The sequence below is a fragment of the Ambystoma mexicanum genome, chromosome 10 (assembly GCF_040938575.1).
Source record: "Ambystoma mexicanum isolate Mex_15411 chromosome 10, UKY_AmexF1_1, whole genome shotgun sequence".
Lineage (NCBI taxonomy): Eukaryota > Metazoa > Chordata > Amphibia > Caudata > Ambystomatidae > Ambystoma > Ambystoma mexicanum.
Window position 1 is genome coordinate 1,366,019,464 of NC_090932.1, and position 19,220 is coordinate 1,366,038,683.

General features: G+C 42.4%; 1 protein-coding gene across 2 annotated transcripts in view; it reads right to left on the reverse strand.

Annotated features, from left to right (window-relative positions):
- The window catches only part of GRK3 (G protein-coupled receptor kinase 3), a 1,763,027-nt gene that overhangs the window by 240,067 nt on the left and 1,503,740 nt on the right, over positions 1–19,220 (reverse strand). For both annotated transcript variants that reach the window (XM_069619380.1, XM_069619381.1), the window contains exon 11: positions 16,951–17,081. In XM_069619380.1, coding sequence (XP_069475481.1) covers positions 16,951–17,081 — 131 coding nt within the window. The remainder of the gene's footprint in view (positions 1–16,950; positions 17,082–19,220) is intronic.

The following is a 19,220-nucleotide window of genomic DNA, read 5'->3' on the forward strand; positions in this document are numbered from 1 at the left end:
GTACAATACACAGCAAAACACATGTAAGAGTTGGAAAAAAGGCTCACACTCTTACCAGGTAAAAAAAAATAAAAATAAATCAACTCTAGAAATCCAGCAAAGCTGCTGATGGACTCAACAGGTAAGGGAAATTAGCCATTCTGTAGAATTCTCCTTAACAAATTCTGACACTTTACCACAGAACATTGACAAAATCGGCAAAACTACTGACAGCGTAAGTCCCCCGAAATCTCCAGGAAGTCCTATGGACTCCAGTAAATGGGTACTAACACCGCCTACCAACACTTCTAAGACGGTGGTAAATCCGCCAGACCAAGTGGAGGTCATCATTTCATTTGGCAGTATTCTGGCAGATGTATCGCCGGAATACCGCCAAACGTTTACGGAGGCACGTAGACTTTGAATTCCAACCTGCAGGTAATGACTCCCTGTATTCCTGTATTTACATCTCTAATGCCTCAGGTAGACTATTTTCACCAAGGCAAAACACCTTTCAAAATAAGAATAGCATTTGTAAATCACTGGTCCTATTTTGGCAGGATACTAATTATCTTATCAGGTCCAGAAAAACGTTGTGGTGTTTGAAGTTGGAGAAGAATGGGGGCAGAACCAGATGTGCCCAACCATGCACATCTGTCAAACAGACTAAAATCTGCCTGGAGTTGACCAGGATACTGAAGTGGCAAGAAAGTTTTGAATTCGAAAATGAGGTGCTTTTTAGGGAAAGTATCTGCTTCTTACAAAAACAACTCCCTCAAAAATGGTCTTGCACTAATCTTCACTATCACAACAGTTCAAAGTTTAGAGAAGTTTAGTTACATCAACATTATTTCATTATTTCTTCCTTTCTATGTATAAGTAATTTCAAGTGTAATGGCCCAGTTTGCTTAATGAGAGGTCTCTCTCTATAAAGTGAAATAATACTTTCAGTGTAGTAAATTGCTAGCGACGTAATTAATGTACACAGGATACGCTCGGCACAGTTCTCTCGGAATCTAGCAAAGCAATATGGCTGCTTTAACAAAACATTGAATTCAGTGGTACTAGCTTAGGCAATATCAGATATAGCACCACTCCCAGCCAGTGAAGACTTCCACTTGGGGTGCGTTCTCAGAGGTTGATGTCAATGCCCATCAATGCTGGCGATTCCATAAAAGGTGGCCCCTACCACCTGTGGCAGCCCTGTCTACTGCCAGGTGCTAGGGATCGGTTATTTGGCTTATTTGGGCACCATATTTTATCTTTCTAAATGTGATTTCAAATTAGCACATTTTTTTCAGAGCAGCCAATTTAGCAATAAGCGTATGGTGGCTGCGGTAGGCAGATGAAGGGTAGAATATTTGGTAGGTGTATGGGTACAGGAGCGCGGGCATAGGCTAGAATAGGATAGGGTGAGAGGGTTCTTGGTAGGCACGCATGTTGTAGGGTGTGTAGTTGGAGGTAGGACGAAGTGGGGCAGGGTAAAAAGGATGAGGCTAAAGGTAGGCAGGCATGTTTTATTGTTAGAGGGGCATTCAGGAATGAAGTACTGTGGGCAAGCGGGGGTAGGTGGGCATGTTGCAGGTCAGCAAGCAGGTATTGTGGATGGGTGGAGGCAGGGATGGTCTATATAGTGTAAGGGTGTTGAAGAAGGAAGCTGACACAAGGGTGGCATGATTTTGGTTATGGAGTTTTATTGTATCATATTGAAAACCTAACTGTCCCTGTCTCTAACAGGGGTTTCCCTGCCTTGAAACTAATACTAAAGGATCTGTCCGAATGTCAGTCAAATTAAAGTTCCACTATCTTGTGTTAAAATCTTACTGTAACACTCACACTACAAGTAAAATATAACTTCCTCATCTTAGAACATTTGCTTTCCTCTCCTATGTTACAACAATACATAGGTTTGCTCTCAATGTAGTGGTTCTGGACATTAAGGGAGGCTAGGGAATGTCAGGGAGTAACAACGTTTAGGGCACTTCACTGCAAGTGATTGGGCCTCATTACAACCCTGGCGTTGGACCATAGTGCTATTAGCACCATGGTCCATGCCAGATTCCACCATGGTGGATGGCGGATTTACCGCCCCATTCCAAGGTTGGCGGGGCGGTAAATCCCCATTCACCATGGCCCCTTCCCCATTCCCATTTTTGGCCCATAGGGCTCAATGGGAATGGGGAAGGTGCTAATTACGGCACCGTAAATTATGGTGCCGTAATTAGCACCAAGGTCCCTTAGCGGGTTGGACTTTAACGCCTGCATAAAGCAGGCGTTAAAGTGTGAATCGGGCGTTAAGGGTTTAACGGCGCCGCAGCCTTTCACGGCGCCGTTAACCCCTTAACGCCAGGGTTGTAATGAGGAATATTGGGCCTCATTACAACTCTGGCGTTGTCCATGGTGCTATTAGCACCATGGTCCATGCCGGATTCCGCCATGGTGGATGGCGAATTTACCGCCCCATTCCAAGGTTGGCGGGGCGGGAAATCCCCATTCACCATGGCCCCTTCCCCATTCCCATTTTTGGCCCATAGGGCTCAATGGGAATGGGGAAGGCGCTAATTACGGCACCGTAAATTACGGTGCCGTAATTAGCACCAAGGTCCCTTAGCGGGTTGGACTTTAACGCCTGCAAAAAGCAGGCGTTAAAGTGTGAATCGGGCGTTAAGGGTTTAACGGTGCTGCAGCCTTTTACTGTGCCGTTAACTCCTTAACGCCAAGGTTGTAATGAGGAATATTGTCTTTATCCCCAGAGGGGGAGTCCCTCCGCAGGAGTTCCTCCTGCATTAAGCCACCCTATGGGGACCAGTTGGTAGTGGCCGCACCTCCCTAGCCTCAGGTGAAAACCTCCCAAGCCTCCCCTTGCAGAGAAATGATGACACCTTGTGAATCATCACAAAAGGCGACTCTGGAGTAAGGTGGGTAATGGTAGGCAGGCACACTGTTTTATAGGTGGATGAGGGTAGGAAGGTGTGGTGAATTGGTGAATTGTAGGTGGGTAGTAGTAGGCAGATATAGGGTAGTGGCATCGGGAAAGTGGTAGGCAGTTATGAGGTAGGGTTTGTTGGTGGTAGGGTATGTGGATAGGCAGACATTTGAGTAGGGTGGCTGAGTGGTCATGCAGCTGTGGGGTAGGGTAGGCCAGTATAGGGTAGGTAAGTGAATTGGCAGGCAGGGGTAAGGCAAAGTGGGTAGGCAGGCAGGCTTGTGGTAGGGTGGATGGGTTTTCATGAATGGGTTAGGGTGTGTTGGTAGGCAGGCATAGTGTAGGCAGGCCTGCAGTAGTGTGTGTGCAAGGCAGGAAGGCTTGCAGTAGGGTGGCACCATTTTCAAGCAGTGTGGAATAGGGTGAGTCTTTAGTCAGGCATTTGCGGTGTAGGGTGGGTGTATAGGCAGCAGGTGTTGGTTAGGATATATAGATTAGGTAGGCATTGATGGGGTTCGAAGGGGTAGTAAGCCACGAGAATAGTATGTAGCAGGCAGGCATGGAGAAGAGTGTGTGGAGGTAGGCAGGCATGTGGAAGGTGGTTGGCATGTTTGGGTAGGGCTGGTTGGTTGGGGGTCAAGACAGGTGTAGGGAGGGTTTGGTATGTGGGTTGGGGATAGGCAGACATTGGGTAGGAAGGGTAAGGAAAGCCGGATTAAGTAAGAGTGGGTGTGTTGAGAAGACAAGCATTTAGGGGTAGGCAGGCATGGGGTAGTGCAGTTAAGGGTCGGTAGGGTTGGGTTGTTTTAGGCGGATAAATAGTATGTTGCATGTAGGGTAGGCAGATTAAGGGTAGAATGGCTGGGCAGGCAGATGGAGGCAGGCTGGGGCGATAAGGCATTGGATCTAGGCAGACATATGCCAGGGTCAGTGGGTTTATATAGCAGTGATGTATTGGTAAGCAGGAGTGGTGTCAGGTGGGTTGTCAGAGGTAGGAAAGTGTAGGGTAGGGGGTAGGTGGGTAGTCAGGCACAATTTAGTGGAGTGGGTGAGGGTAGGCAGGCATTTGGGATTTGGTTGGCATATTTGAGTGAGGGTGGGTACCCCACCAGGCAGATGTGGTGTAGAGTGGGTGGATAGGCTGGTTGTGTGTTAGGGGTTGTGGGGGTAGGCATATGTGGGAAAAAGTGGGTCAGTAGGCTTGTGGAGGTAGAGTGGCTGGAGTGGGACAGAATTGGACATAGTTATGCATGAGTATTAAGGAGTGGTGCATTGGCAGGCAGTAGTAGGGGAATTATGGGTGGGAAGTGTGGCCAAATGTAGGGTATAATGGGTGGGGGGCAGGCAGGTTTGGGGTAGGGCATGAGTAGGGGAGGTGGGGGTAGGCAGACATAGGGAGGTGGGTTGTCATGTGTGGGTTAGTTGGTGGGGTGGGATAGGCATTGTGTGTGTCATGCGGTAAGGTAGATGGGGTTTGTCAGGCATTAAGTAGACAGGCATGACCCATCGTTGATTAGAAGAAGACAGGCACGGGGAAGAATGTTGTGAGGGTAAGTAGGGTGAGGACAGGTTAGGATGGCATGAAGTAGGGTAGGTTGTCATTAGAAAGGTAAGGGGTGAGACGAGTGATTGAGGATACGCAGGTGTGGGAAGAATTGGGGGTACGCAGGCATTAACACCATGACCGAGACGGCAGTAGATCAGCAGGTGACGCAGAATCTATACAATTCAAGGGGAAGTGATGGTTGGCCTTGTTTCTCTTGTCCTTGAAGGTCTGGGATAGGGCGTGAAAAATGCTGATGGCCAGAACTGACAATGGGATAAGGTGCTAAAGAAATGCAGGGCCAATAATTTGCCTTGTTTCGCACAATGTGGTTGAGTGGAGAAACTGGGAATTAGAAACCTTGTCTCTTGTTTGCATGACTGACAATTTTAACACTAGCCCATCATGTCCATATGAAAGCAAATTAACATTTTGTGAGATGTATTGCTATTTATTTGTCTATTAAAGTGGTTCCATGTAATAATGTCGCCACAAAAATGTCACCATGCAAAAATATCGCCGAAAAATGGCCGTTTTTTGTGGCGACATTATTGCATGGAACATGCGGGGGACACCCCGTATGCGGGGGACACCCCCGCAACCCCCAAACTTTTTTCTTTTTTTTTTTTAAATGTTTTTTTTTTTGCCCCTGTCCCCATATATATGGTCACCCATATAATATCGCAGCGACCTTTTCCCGGCGATATTATTTACTGCGACCATATATATGGGGGTAATATTACCTGATACCCTTAAAGTGGATAGTGGCACAACAAAACTTAGACTGTTTTTCAATGCCTAAAAGTTTTCCAAAGATGATATGTGGAAAGGCAACTCTATACACAATAAAACAAATACATATATTGATGCAGTGTGGTAGGTTTCAGGCAGCCCCAGCCCACACACAGATTTGCAAAAAAATAGACATTAAGAAAGATTGGTTCCTGCCTTTTTTTCTTATGTTTTATGTCTTATTCTGTTTTGTGTTGTTCGTTTGTATGTGCCCTCATGCCTCTGAGTCAATGGTGCGCAGTATAAATGTAATAAAGTAAAGTAAAGTAAAAAAGAGTGGCTTCAACTTTTCCACCTCCTATTAAGGACAGTTGGAGTGAAGTATCTGTGGCATCCAGTGATTCAGAGACTATGCCCAGAATGGTCAGCATCTCTGACCCTCCATCCTGTTACCTTAATGCTGACTGGTTCAAAGGCAGGGTCCTTTGGTTAGGTAGTCTCAGAGACTCAGGCAGTGGAAGATGCTGTGATGAATCTAGGCTCTGCCATACTCAAATTCTTCTTGGTGGACCTTACAGCAGGTTGAATGGTCATTGTATAGATTGGGTTAGGAATGTTGTTATGTAGATGTGGGGGTGGGTGGGTGTTTTGATAGGCAGGCTTTGGGGTGGGATATTTGATGGCAATACTAGGCGGGTGTGGTGTGATAAATAAACAACACACACGTTTTTCAGTTTGTGTTTTGCTCTCCTGAAATTGTCTTCTGCAAAAAGTGCAGAACTGTGCCAACTACTGTAGGAAATGTGGACACTGGAGTAGGGTGGGCCAGGCTGGCAACTCACTGAGGCCAGTCTGTGGTGCATTACCAAGCCATGCTTTCAGCTCATGGCTGATGCACCCATTATAAATACATGTCTGTATGATATGATAGTTTATTTATCTAGTGCCTTTACACAATGTGTTTCAAACCACTGTGGGAGCCCCCTCGCCTTCCAATACAGTTTATTTACTGAAAATTGAAAAGGTGCCAACCTTGAGAATAGCAATTTTATACTGCCTCCAAAGCAAAGAGGAAGTGGGAGAGTTGATTGCTCGTAGGTTTTGGTACCATGCCAATCAGTTAAGTGCACGCGTAAAAAGGCAAGTCCAGTTTTGACAATTGGTTTGAAAATCTTGGATAAACACTGCCAATGGTTTTAAATGGCAAATGAGACCTCAATGATTTATAGGTGGAAATGGAGAGGGCGGATTTATAAGTCTCACAAGGCATAACAAAGTTGGAAGGCTGGCCTACAGGTCTGAGGAAAGGGTTTTCCCTATTCTTCATAGGAGAACGAACAGGTGTATGACAATAGGCCATGAGATTATTATCTGTGTGAGGGTTATTTTCAAGGGAAAATGGGGGATAGCATGTCTCACACGGTGACGCCATAACATCTCCCCAGAGGTTGTTATCACCCATGTGATCCTCCCTCATATTGCCACCCCCAGGGTAAGGATCAGCTAGCGGCTGCTGTCCCCTGGCCACATCGGAGGAGGTCACCACTGGAAAATCAGTGATGACTCCACCTGATTGGGAAGCAGCAGGCACTTCCTTTTGGAACCATCTCAAAGTTGTAATCAAATATGTTGAGAAGCATCTACGTTTAGGAAGAAACCGCAAAGCATTTCTCTTCAATAAATCATTAGGATTTGACTGTTTTATTGTGATGCTTTCTTTCTGTCTTGAATTGGCATCTGTTGACACTCGTCTTTCCTTTTTGCATGTATATTTTATCACATTCTCAGCCCCTGGGTGTGCTATTTATAATTGACCTTTTTCTGTATCTTGACACATATGCCCCCACCCTGTGTTGACACACTTATTTTACTTTCTTCCCCTTTGTCTTTTTATGCTTCCACTTAATTAATCGTCATGGTTCCAAAACCTACGAGCAATCACCTCTCCCACTTCCCCTTCCCTTTGCTTTGGAGGTTGACAAGAATAACCAAAATACTGGGACGAGGAAGCGGAATCGAGCAATGCAGAGTGAAGGAGGCCACAAGCCCAGCGAGCGCTCTATTTGTTGTTCACATACACCTGTGCCTGGGAAATTTAAAGAGGAGAATTGACGTCTGCTTCTGGCGGGAGAGAGCTGTGCCTCTCCGCGAGGTAAAAGAAACAGAAAGGCTGAAACCGGCGTGGAAGAACCAGGCAGCTCACCAACCAAGGAGAAAGGAGCTGCTGTGCGATAGGGGGATGCTGTGGAAATTACGGTGAAAGACTCCTGGGTGTTCCCAGGTAACAGAGAGCAGTGCTTCATTTGCCGGGGTCTGGAACAAAGCAAACATGTCAAGTGGAAGCTGCAAAAGATGAGTAAACCAAGAGGAAGGTAGCAGACGGAAATGCTTTACCGGCTGACCACAGGAGAATCCAGGAATGCCAATAAGAGCTGATGAGTCAACCCAGAGATAGCGGGGACATAGGGACACGGCCACATGGAATGTAAATAATTGTAAATCACACAAACAAGACAGAAAGAGTGATAGGACTTAATGTTAAAGGGGGAATTAAACTACGAGCAAACCCCTTACAAATATGTGAATGCATACAGTGCAAGTATATGGAAACCTGGACAGGATAATATATCAAGAAGATACATTATCAAGCAAAGTATATGTGAAACTCTGAGAGAGGGCAAAGACCCTGTATGAGCAGAAGCCTAGGCAGGAGAGTGTACCTGGCAATTACACATGTGTGAATACAAAATGCCTTGGCAGGAGAGTATAGGCAATTGCAAGTGTGTGAGGCAGGAGAGTGTACCTGGCAATTACACATGTGTGAATACAAATTGCCTTGGCAGGAGAGTATAGACATTTACAAGGGTGTGAATACAAGAGGCCCTGGTAAGTGAATATACCAGGAAATTATAAGTCTGTAAATACATTAAGCCCTGGCAGGAGAGTAAACCAGTGAAATACAAGTGTGTGAAAATAAGAAGCCCTGGCAGGAGAGTATACCAGTCAATTATAAGTGTGTGAAAACAAGAAGCCCTGACAGGAGAGTATACTAGGCAATTACAACAGTTAAATATCGAAGTCCTGCGAAGAAACAGCAGGACTGGAAAAAGGATTATGTCAATCAGAAATAAAGAAGTCCTGAGAAAAAACATCAGGACTAGGAAAAGGATTGCATTAATTGAATTAATCTGAAATAAAGAGGTCCTCAGAAGAAGCATCAGTATTAGAAAAAGGGATTTTGTTAGCCTAAAGAGAATGAGCAAAACCCTGGCAGAAACGTACACCATGTGTCCTGAACGAGACACAATTGCAAAGCCAGACACTATTGTGTGTCTTTGTTGTTGTTGGCCAAGAAAGGCACAAGGTACTTTTGTTAGTGAAACCTCAGAGAGCAAAGAGGAATCCAGCGGAAGAGAACCACCATCTGGAGCAAGGACCTTTATCCTTGAAGAACGTTTGTGTTGGAGCCATTTATTCTTCTTTTATGAACACTTTTTCCAAACCACACAAGATTAAAGACATTTCCATCGTCACCTTAGAATTTAGGTTTAGGTAGGGAAATTCCTCTTAAAGCAGGGTTGAGAGGCATTTTTCCAACCCTATTTATTTTCAGTAAGTCTTTAATCAAAATCATGGGTAACTTGTGTTCGAATTTCATTCCTGACTCCTCACAAGGCAGACAATGTTGAAACTCATACATGATTTAAACAGAAGCCCAGGCAATGAGTGAGTTTTGAGGCCAAAGATTAACATATCTGCCTTCTTCTGTATGAGCTGAGACTGATGTGTTAGGGTTATAGGAGAGCAAAGCAGTGGCTGTTGTAAAAGTGAGACATGACCATTCCAGATGTGGCATGGAATTTTGGAAATTCTAAGACATGATGAAGAGGGAGAAGGTATACTTGCGCACATGCAGCTGGAAATACAATTTGTTAGTGAGATCATGGCTGTGAGTAAAATAATAAAGTATGGGGTTGAAAACAATGCCCTGGTTCTTTGCAGAGGATCAAAGAGAAGGAGGGATTCAAGAGGAGGTGGCTAGCAAAAGAGACAAGAACGAGGAATGGTCCTGACAAATAAATAATCTTCATCTTTATGGCATTATGACACAGGCAGTTATCCACCATCCAATATTGAATCCAGAGAAGGCAGCCTGGTATCTAGGAAACCATGGAGACCCAGGAGCATCTAAGGGTCATCAGCATAAATCTTTAATTTCATGGTGTTGCTGTTGATAATGTTCGAAAGAGGTCTCAGATAAGGGTTAAAGGGAGGAGGAGGAAGAGCAGAGCCTTGGCGAGCTCCACATCATAGGCTTGTAGGCTCAGAAAGAAAAAAGTCAGATCTGAACATGACCTCCCTTTTCAAAATGGAAAAATTAGATTAAAGTAAGGGTAGATCGAGATAAAGCAATGGAGGACTTCAGCTGGCTCAATCAGTACTGAAATCCACTGAAAGGTCCAAAAGGATGAAAATGGAAGGAATAATAGCATCCAGGAACCCCCAAGATTTTGTTTCTAATTTAGAGTAAAGAAGGTTTTCTGCCCTCTGATAGCCTGAAACGAGATTGGAAATTGTACAGGAGTCTGAGGTCTGCCCATGCTCTACTAAATTCTGGACAGCCACATTGTCAATGACCTTTCCAGTGAAAAGGGTGCTGGCAATAGGGAAATTGACATGACATTGAGATCATCATTGGGTTTCATGAGGAGATGTATGCCTGTTTCCGTCAGCGGGTTTGGGTAGATGCTAGATTCAAAGGAGTTGTTGGCCAAGGCAGTTAAGGCTGAAGCCAGAGTGCTGACATTGTCTCTTACGTTTTTGGCAGTGCAGACATCAACTTTCTTGGCTCTCATGTTTTTAAGAAATGACATAAGCTTTTAGTTTAAAATGGGCTTTAAATAAGGGATTAAGGCAGCAGTCTTTAGGGCAGGGACGAGCAGAGCCACCAATCTAGTTAGGCCAGAGATAGTTGTCATCTTCAATTACCTTTTATTCTACATGAGCCTGAGAGGCCGTTGGGTAGAGGGAACTCAGATTTAGAGGATCTGATTTTTTTTGCTAATCCTGGAAAGTTCAGCAGTTAGATTAGAAGGTTGACTAATGTGCAACGGAGGAGTGTCTTAGCTTTGTTAATAGCAACTACACAGTATCTCTTTTGAAATTGCGAATTCTAATGTTTCATCATATTGGTACTTAGGCTCCCACCATCATCATCACTGTTTGTTCTTTACAGTGCTGTAAGTTCTTGGTAAAAAAATTAAAAAGTTTTTAAAGGGAGGTTTGATTTTCAACTGGAGAAAAAAAGTCTAATGTGCTTATGGGTTTCAACAACAAGGAATCAAGGATGGATTCAGCTCGACTGTAGTAGAAGTTTGAGTTGTTGAAGATTTCTGAGAACAGTTTAGGGGTTACCCTTCTCAAATGACATATAGAGATGGTTTCCATGTTCAAATTTGAGACTAGATGAGGTTTGAGAAATTCATCAAACCAGGATTGCTGGAGATGGTGAGCAGACCAGGGTAGAGGCGTAACCTTGAAGTAAGACAAATGGATGGGGGATGAGGACATCATGGCATCTTTGACCTCATATACGGGCAGTTCATAAGGCCAAATCCTCATAGGCAGGGAACCACAATGGCTGGATAAGGTGAGAGTGTATAATGAAAGGGCAGTGCGTTCAAATGTTAGAATCCCCTGCTTTTTTCTAAATAAAGGATCACCTGACAGATGGTAGAGTGTAACTACAATGATGCAGGAGTTCAGGCTAATGAGTCATCTAAAACCTAGTGATTTAAAGGAGGAAGTAGAGATTGTGGGGATTGTAGTGGTTTGAACAAAGAAAGAGAACTTTAGTGCGAGAGCCTCAGCCCCCAGCCTTGTAGTTCCGATTACAAACCTGGATCTTTTATCCTGCTGTTAGGAGATTATGAATGATAATTGTGTAGTTATAAGTAAACTAAGTCATCATGACATTTTGAAAATCAATTCTAGATATTACCAAAGGTCATGGATATTAATAGCATGATCAATGCAAATAAGCATTAAGTGTGGACCTTCTCCATGAGGTTTTGTGTTTCCCATTCTTGAAAATTGAAGGCTCAATCATGAGAGGCAGAGCAGTTCTTAAGGTAAGAGAAGACAGAGGGACAATGACAAAGCAGAGAAGGCTGTGCGATAAGTGGCAGGAGGAGTAGGGCTGGTGAAGGATTGACGAGAGAGAGAACATAAACTGTGGAGGGAAGTTGTAGAAAAGGTCAGAGAGGAGGGCATGGTGGAGACAGTTTATTTGCTTTCCCTGAGCTATTATAGTCTGATTTGTGTAACCATTCATAACACAATTCAGATTCAGAAGGGAATTGGTTTATATGGACTGTCTTTTACCCCCATGTATTTCTATGTACCCCACATGTGATAGAATGATGCACATACACATTTACCATATTAGACATTCTAAGAAATAAATAAGGATATTTGCTGTGAGATGAGTGGATGAAAGCAAGTCAGAACACTGTGTGCCCTGGAAATAATCCCTGTATGCACCTTTAGGAGCTCCTGGTTGAAGGAAGCCCTCATTGATTCAAATGACAGAGAACACTGAAAATGTATTATCAGTACTTTGGCAAATGCATGGCCAAAGTGTTGCCAATTGTCAAGCCAACAGGCTATTCTGCTTCCAAGTACCCTGTCTATTCACTCTCTTCTGGTGCTTGGAAACACCTAATGCACCAAAACTAAAACAACTTCCTACTTAAAAATGGACTGCACAGTGGCAAAAGAAGGGAGGGTTTAAAGTCCACTACATTGCACAAAATCTTTCACAGAACACTGGAAATTCGGCATTTACAGCATTAGCACCATTTTATCTAGCAATTGCTAGGAATTGAAAGCAAAGAAAATAAGACTGTTTTTTTTAATATAATGAAGGATTTGTTAATACTAGTTAGGAACTGATCTGAGATATAAGAGGGATCACCCTAAAAGGTGAACTTTCTCTTTACACCAGAGGGAAATTTCGTGATGAATCTTGCGTGACATATATTTTCTCCAGTTGGGTCGAGTGTCATCTATAAAACAATATAATTGGTCGTAGGGCCCAGAGGCACTATCCACTTAAACACATTTCCCAAAACCATCCATTAATAAGAATCAGAATCACAGTGAATTCTATCTACAAAATTAGAACTATATCCGACTGTGGTTGCTTCAAGATGGGTTCAGAATTTGAAAGATATGATTGAATTAATCCACAGGGTATTGACTGGCTCAATTGATTTTGTACAGTGCTACCCCTGGTTTTGGACAACTATTTTAACTTTGGAATTAATGGCCAGAAAGGGACTTGGCAAAATGTAAAGAGGTCACTTAGTAGCAATCATCATGTATAAATTAGATATATCTGAATACCTGTCTTAATGTCAGTAACCGAGAAAACTCTGTTTGAAAGTGAAAACCTATCATTGTTTTTATTGGTTGATCGATTTGCACCCAAAATAAATATTGTATGGTGATGATTGTAACCTTCACTATCTCAGCAATGATGGGCTAAAATTCTGTAGTCCTCACCTGTAACAAAGACAATTTGATAGATATTCACATTGTTATTGGGTCATCTGGATTTGTAAATCAGAACAATAAAATAATTTTAGATTTTCAAGCAGTATTCGGACAGCTGAAGAGATGTATCTTTCACTGCTTAGTTAAAAAGTATTGATCAAAGAATATCCCTTTCAATGTTACTGAGCTATGATTACCAAGAACTCCAATTTGGCAAATATCCTTTCTGGACATACAAGCTTTTGAGCTCCAATCTTCTCATTGTCAAATCTACCAAGGTGTTGGTCATATGTTATAGAATGCATTGGGATAGAACAGTCCTTTCAATTATAGGGTGAAGCTGATGACAACAAGAGGGAGGCCCTGAATAAGGTGAAAAGGAGAAATTGTGGAGTTCCACAAAGATTTATTTAATCCATGCTAGAGACACTTTCTTTTCAAAAACACTTCTGCATGTACAGCCTTGAAGATGCAGTGGTTTCGTCTATCAAGCACTCAGGCCCATTGTTGAGAGTGATATTTTGGCCCAACCCAATTACACCATTTGTGAAATTGTAGCTATACCCATTTTTGGATTTTACAAGAAAAATGGTGAGGCATAGATTCAAAATAAATCATACAATCAAGCATCCCCATCCAGACAAATGCAAAACGTAGCCAATGATAATTGGGTTAATCAAATTCTGAAATGATCCTCCCTTCCACCTCAAAGTTTCACTCAGAGTTCTCATGGGAAATTGTATTTCCAAATAACTGCACCCTTGAAATCAAACCAACGTTAAGGATTTGTGTAATCTTTTTATTATTTTTGTGATGTGAGGCCTTTCTAACATTTGGAGAATCCCCACAAGCTCAAAATATCCTCTATAGTCTATGGCTTAATATTATATTTTTGCAAATAAAATGTGTTCCACTTGTGGCAATTAGGCATGAGTTGAGCCTTCAATCTCTGCGTAGTAGGGTTGTGTGTAAAAAACGGACCTTGTGCTTCCTGCTATATACTGGCGCTTCACAGAGACGTCATTTAGGGGTCACCAGAGGTCACAACTGTGACCTCCGAGGTCTCCCTTGCGACCTCTAACAAAATAAAAATAAAACATAAATAAAATATATATATTTTATTTTTGTAATGCCAGCTCCTGGCCTGTGGCCAGCACCATGTGGCTCTTTACTTCTGGAGTGGCTGTCTTTCTTGTTCAGGCACCTTAAAAAAAATAAGAAAAATAAGAACAGGAGTGCCACATGTCACTGACCCTAAATAAGAAAGAATAGGAATACCAAATAATGTGTCTTTCTGGAATTCTATACAATAATCGATAGACTCATTAAAGGTTTATTTCATGCACACTTCAGGGGGTGAGTCACTGATTTAGTCTGTTCTTAAACGCCTCAACTCAGCCTTTCATCCTTCTGAGGTCGATAAATGAGTACCAACACAGGTTGGATGATATTGGGTGTATATTTGTTCTATATAAAGTGTTGAAGCGTAAGTGCTATATAACAACACATCATTATCATTTGGTCAGGGACGTCTGCATGCATTCACAGTAATTTGGTAATATTTGCCTATACACACTGATCTTACCGATACATATGGCGATCCATTCTTGTATGAAATGTACATCACATTATAGTGATATTGTAACCATAGTTTTTGTAGTGTACACTGCTATGTGATGCCACTTCCTGTTTTATCGAACGGGTGAAAGGTTGTGTTCATTGCTTCCCACGATATCACTTCGGGGTGGGGTCAAATTACACTTCCTTTCATCAGGGGGGGTCAAGGGTTGTTTGATGTCACTTCAACTTCCCCAGGCATTTTGGTGGAATGACGTCCCTGGTACTTCAGTCAGATATTTTATGGCTAGCTGTGTGAGATATCTTGAGGTGACAAACTTGTCAGGGACATTTTAATCTGTAATCAAATGAAAGTGAAGAGGGGTGAGGTTTTAAAAGATGGGATTCGAACAAGAGAGAAGCTAGGGGATTTACCTTTTATGCCCATTGAACGTGCCTACATAAAGGAGTTGGCACATCAGAGCCATATATAATGGAATTCACATGGAGGTTCCACAGAAATGAATTGATAAGGTTCAGGCTTGTTTTAATGACAAAGGAAATTGTTTGTATCCATAATGGTAATCTTTGAGACATGTGCTACTGTACTGTCCATTTTAGGAAAATGTGTGTATAACACAGCACAGGTGGTACTCAGAATGTATGAAGACTTTTTTGGCAAGTAGATATGTTGCTTTGTCACTGGGGGTTTTACGTTTTCTTAAGGAGCTTTATTTAAATAAATAATCTACTGTATTACGAATGTGTTTTATTCTGATATTTAATATCGGAGGTGTTTCATTGTTATATACTAATAATGTTCATATACTATTTTGGTATTTATTAATGAAGTGTATCTAATGTCTTTAGGCTCATATTAAATATGGATTATTGTAAAGGTGTGTTTAAAACAAAGTACAATAAATAATAAAACTATATTGTATGTTGCGGCAAATATATTTTTTCATTCACAGAAATATACTACACAGTTATGTTTTAGCAAAGTGTGGATCCTTTGATAAGTCAGAATAAAAATAGTTTAACCGTTCAAATAGCAATAACGAAATAATTGATTAAGCATTCAAAGGAAAGAATAGCCTTTTGCTGTATTCAACCAATCCAAACGGTTCAATACTTTCATCGCCATTGACATTTTATATTCGGCAGTAGACAGGTTTTCTGCACACTTCACTAATAATGGTTGATAAAACTGCACTAAGAGCTAAAGAACGAGCTGCCATTGGGGTGTCTGAGTTGGCATTTCTGAGAAAGATTCTTCCAAGATAGTAGACAACTTATTGATTTGCTGATAGTACTCAAACCAGGTTCAACAATGCCCATATCGACAAAAAGTATCAGAAGTATTAAACAGATATGCATTCGTCAGTGCTATTGTAAAATAAACGTGTAGCTTGTTGCATTATTTTGGGACAGACAGAAAGTGAATCATGCAGCAATCTAAAGTGGTATGGTACATCCTACTTGTATCGCCTGTATAAAAGTACCCAGGAAATATAGATATACACGGACTCATTGATACAATTAAGTCATGTACCGTTTCCCTGAATTAACTCCATGACTCTTGGGCACTGATTCACAGAGCGTTATTAATTGGGGGTTCGCCATTATAAAGCCCTTCTGTGAATTAGGCCCTTAATGTTTTATGGATCTAGATAATGTGTTTTCATAATTTTTCACATTTTGAGTTAAAGTTTCTAGTATCAATGTAAAATTAACGACATCCTTCAATGGGCAGTTTTGGGGTCAGCTAGCCTGAGCTTTTGTAACAGAATGGAGGCAAAGACCACCCAGAAATGAGATTGTTACTAATAGTGATTTTGATCTTTTTTAACTTAATTCAGCTCTGCACAACTCGTGCACACTCATTTCCAACAGAAACATTTGAAAACCAAGAGGCCAGAAGGGAAATAGCAGAGGCACATTGGGCATCATTCCGAGTGGGGCGGTAATCCCTTACCGCCCTACTACGAGTTCCCTTAGCGGGTCCCTCCTTTAACGCCTTACCAGGCGTTATGGACGGGACCCGTTAAGGGAAATGAGAGCCAATAACGGTACCGCAAATTGCGGTACCGTTATTAGCTACTTCCCCATTCCCATTGAGCCCTATTGGGGGCTCAAATGGGAATGGGGAATGGTTTTTTCAATGGAGACTTACCGGTCCCGCAAATGTCGGACGACATCGGTAAGTCCCCATTGAACGAGACCGGTGCTGGTACCGTTATTGGAGGCAGTCATGGCGCAAATAGCGCCATGACTACCTCCAATCTCGGAATGAGGCCCATTGTCATTTTACAAATGTTCATGATGACATGAAGATTGGCAGCAGTGCAGAGCAACACTGGAGCAGTGGCAACTGGTCAAGGTAGGAGTTGGAGGACGGGGAACAAGGGCATATATATCTGCCAGGACACCTGGGTAATTGGGGATGAGAATTCCCAAGGTAGCTGAATGAGAACAACACATGCTATCCCAGAGCAGAGGTGAGGGACACCGGCATGGAACATGGGTGTTCACTGGAAGTTACCGTACACGCTGATTGGCCAGTGCTTTTCAGTGATTCTAAATGTAATTTGCATACTTCATTCTACCATGCTCCATCATACATACCACACACCATTAAAAGTGAGGCTCTTACCTTCAGATCTCTGTACACAACAAATCGATGATGCATGTGTTCTAAACCCAGAATGATTTCTGCGGCATAAAATCTCATCTCCTTTTCAGAAAATACTCCATGCTGTGAAAGGTGGTAGTGCAAGTCCCCACCTAGAATGCGGAAAGATGGTACGATGGTTAAGCAATAAAACCAATAAACGCACAGACAATGCAGAAAGATGTTATTCGTATGAAAGCTGATTACATTTTTGATATAGTACATTATCTCTATGAATGAATGTTCATCAACCTTTCATATCTTTGGAACAGCTACTGTGCCAATGAACCACACCTCTGCACGAAGCTTTGAGGGGCAGTCTCTGTGATCATACTATAAGGAATACCATATCTCATCAAATGTTCAAGGAATATTCTCATTGGACAATCTGCAAGCCATACGAGCAAGTATGGCTGGCAGATTAGTTCAAATAACAGGTACTTTGTTCAGACTGCTAGAATCCAAGGATACAAGTAGGAGGATGCACCTCTTGCCTTGTAACCGCCCTATCAGATTTATGTACAAACTTCCACATACAATATATTACAGGGCCTGTGTTAGTGGCCCTGCAGTTATGGTTAAGTTGCTCAACTCATAGGAAGAGCAGTTTGTGGGTGGCTTGACGAATTTGCAAGAAACAATGCAAAAGAAGTATATGGCCACCTCTGAATTATTTTGCCAAGTTTTGTGTGGTTTCGTCAAAGGGGATGGCTAAGTTATAGGGGGCCCCAAAACCTTTGAAATACAGAAAGACATGAATGGGAAAACAATTTGATCGCACCTGCATCCCAAACTGCTAGACTGATTTACACAAACTTGCACAAGGAGCAGTGTCCTGCTCCGAAAGCGTGCTTTTGTACATTTGGTGTTAATCCATCCAGTACACTTTTTAAAAATGCCAAAATGTAAGACCCAAGAATGTGTGTTATCTGTGTCCAGTCTGCTGACTTACTTCCTGATTTTGGTGCCCGCTGACACCTCTATACCAATCAGAGAGCCGTGTAACATTCACAGACATTGTACGAGCCTGCTGATTGGTCAATTAAAAACATGAAGTGCCCCAAAACTTTTAAAATGGATGCCATGATGGATTTGCAAAACTGCACCTGTAGTCCACGTACATCGCAGTAAAAACGTAAAAAAAAAAAAAAAAAAAAAAACTTTAGACTTGTCAATCAAAAGAAACTCTATCTGGGGAGATGAGGGGTGATGACAATGGGATGGGATACGAGCATTAAATGCCAGAAATCTGGTGTTTTTCATCTCTGATGTCTGTGAACATGTCAGAGGTTTGTGGACATTCCTGTGATGTTCACGTACTTAACAAAAGTTCAAGGACATCCATGCATATTTCTGCCCTACAGGGTCTTTGAAGAGCAGTTTTGGATGCCCTATCACTTTGACACCATTCATTTAATGTGCATGTCATTTTGCAATATCTTTTTATTCCCAACTATAAATGTCTGGTAGGATTTTGTCAAGAGGGGGCAAAATTAGAGGGGTCCCAAAATGATTGAATGGCTTATAAAGGTGGTGCTGTTTGAAGAATATGCACACAAGTTTGCAAACGGTTTATAAACCCAACTTTAAATGTTTGTGCAAAGTTTGAATACAATTTTGGCAACTGAGGCATATCTTGCAACCACAGCAATGGCCAGATTGTCTGGGGTATGGCTGTCAGCCATGCCCTGGAATATCTGGCCACTGGTCATGGCCACCTGGGAAAGGCAATGACCCACCAGGGATCAGCTGTGTGATCAAAATTGTAAAATCAGGATATGCTTGAATGGGAAAAAACTATCTGGGAACAGCAATGGGGTTAAAGTGGGCATGGCCACCAGGGACCAGCTATTTGGTACATTTCGAAATCGGGATAGGCTTGAATGGGAAAAAAACCTTCTGGTAATGGCAATGAGGTTGTCTACTCCGATTTGCTTATTGGGGCCTGTGGCATGGCTGAAACTCATGACAATGGATTGCGGAGACAGGCCAAGGATGCAAGCCTTGAGCACAGGCCATTGGTAACATTATGGTGGTATGGTGGACACTGGACCAGGATGCAGACTAGGTAAAGTGGATAACGGGGGTAGTTTGGTGGGGCCAGGGTCATGGTCGAGGCTCATGCCCTAGGCAATTCAACCATGACTTGCAACCATGACTTGCAGCCCCAGGATGTGCTACTGAAAATGACACACATTAGTATGCGTCAAAAAAATGTTTGTTAAAGGTTGTTTATAGTAGTTTTATATATG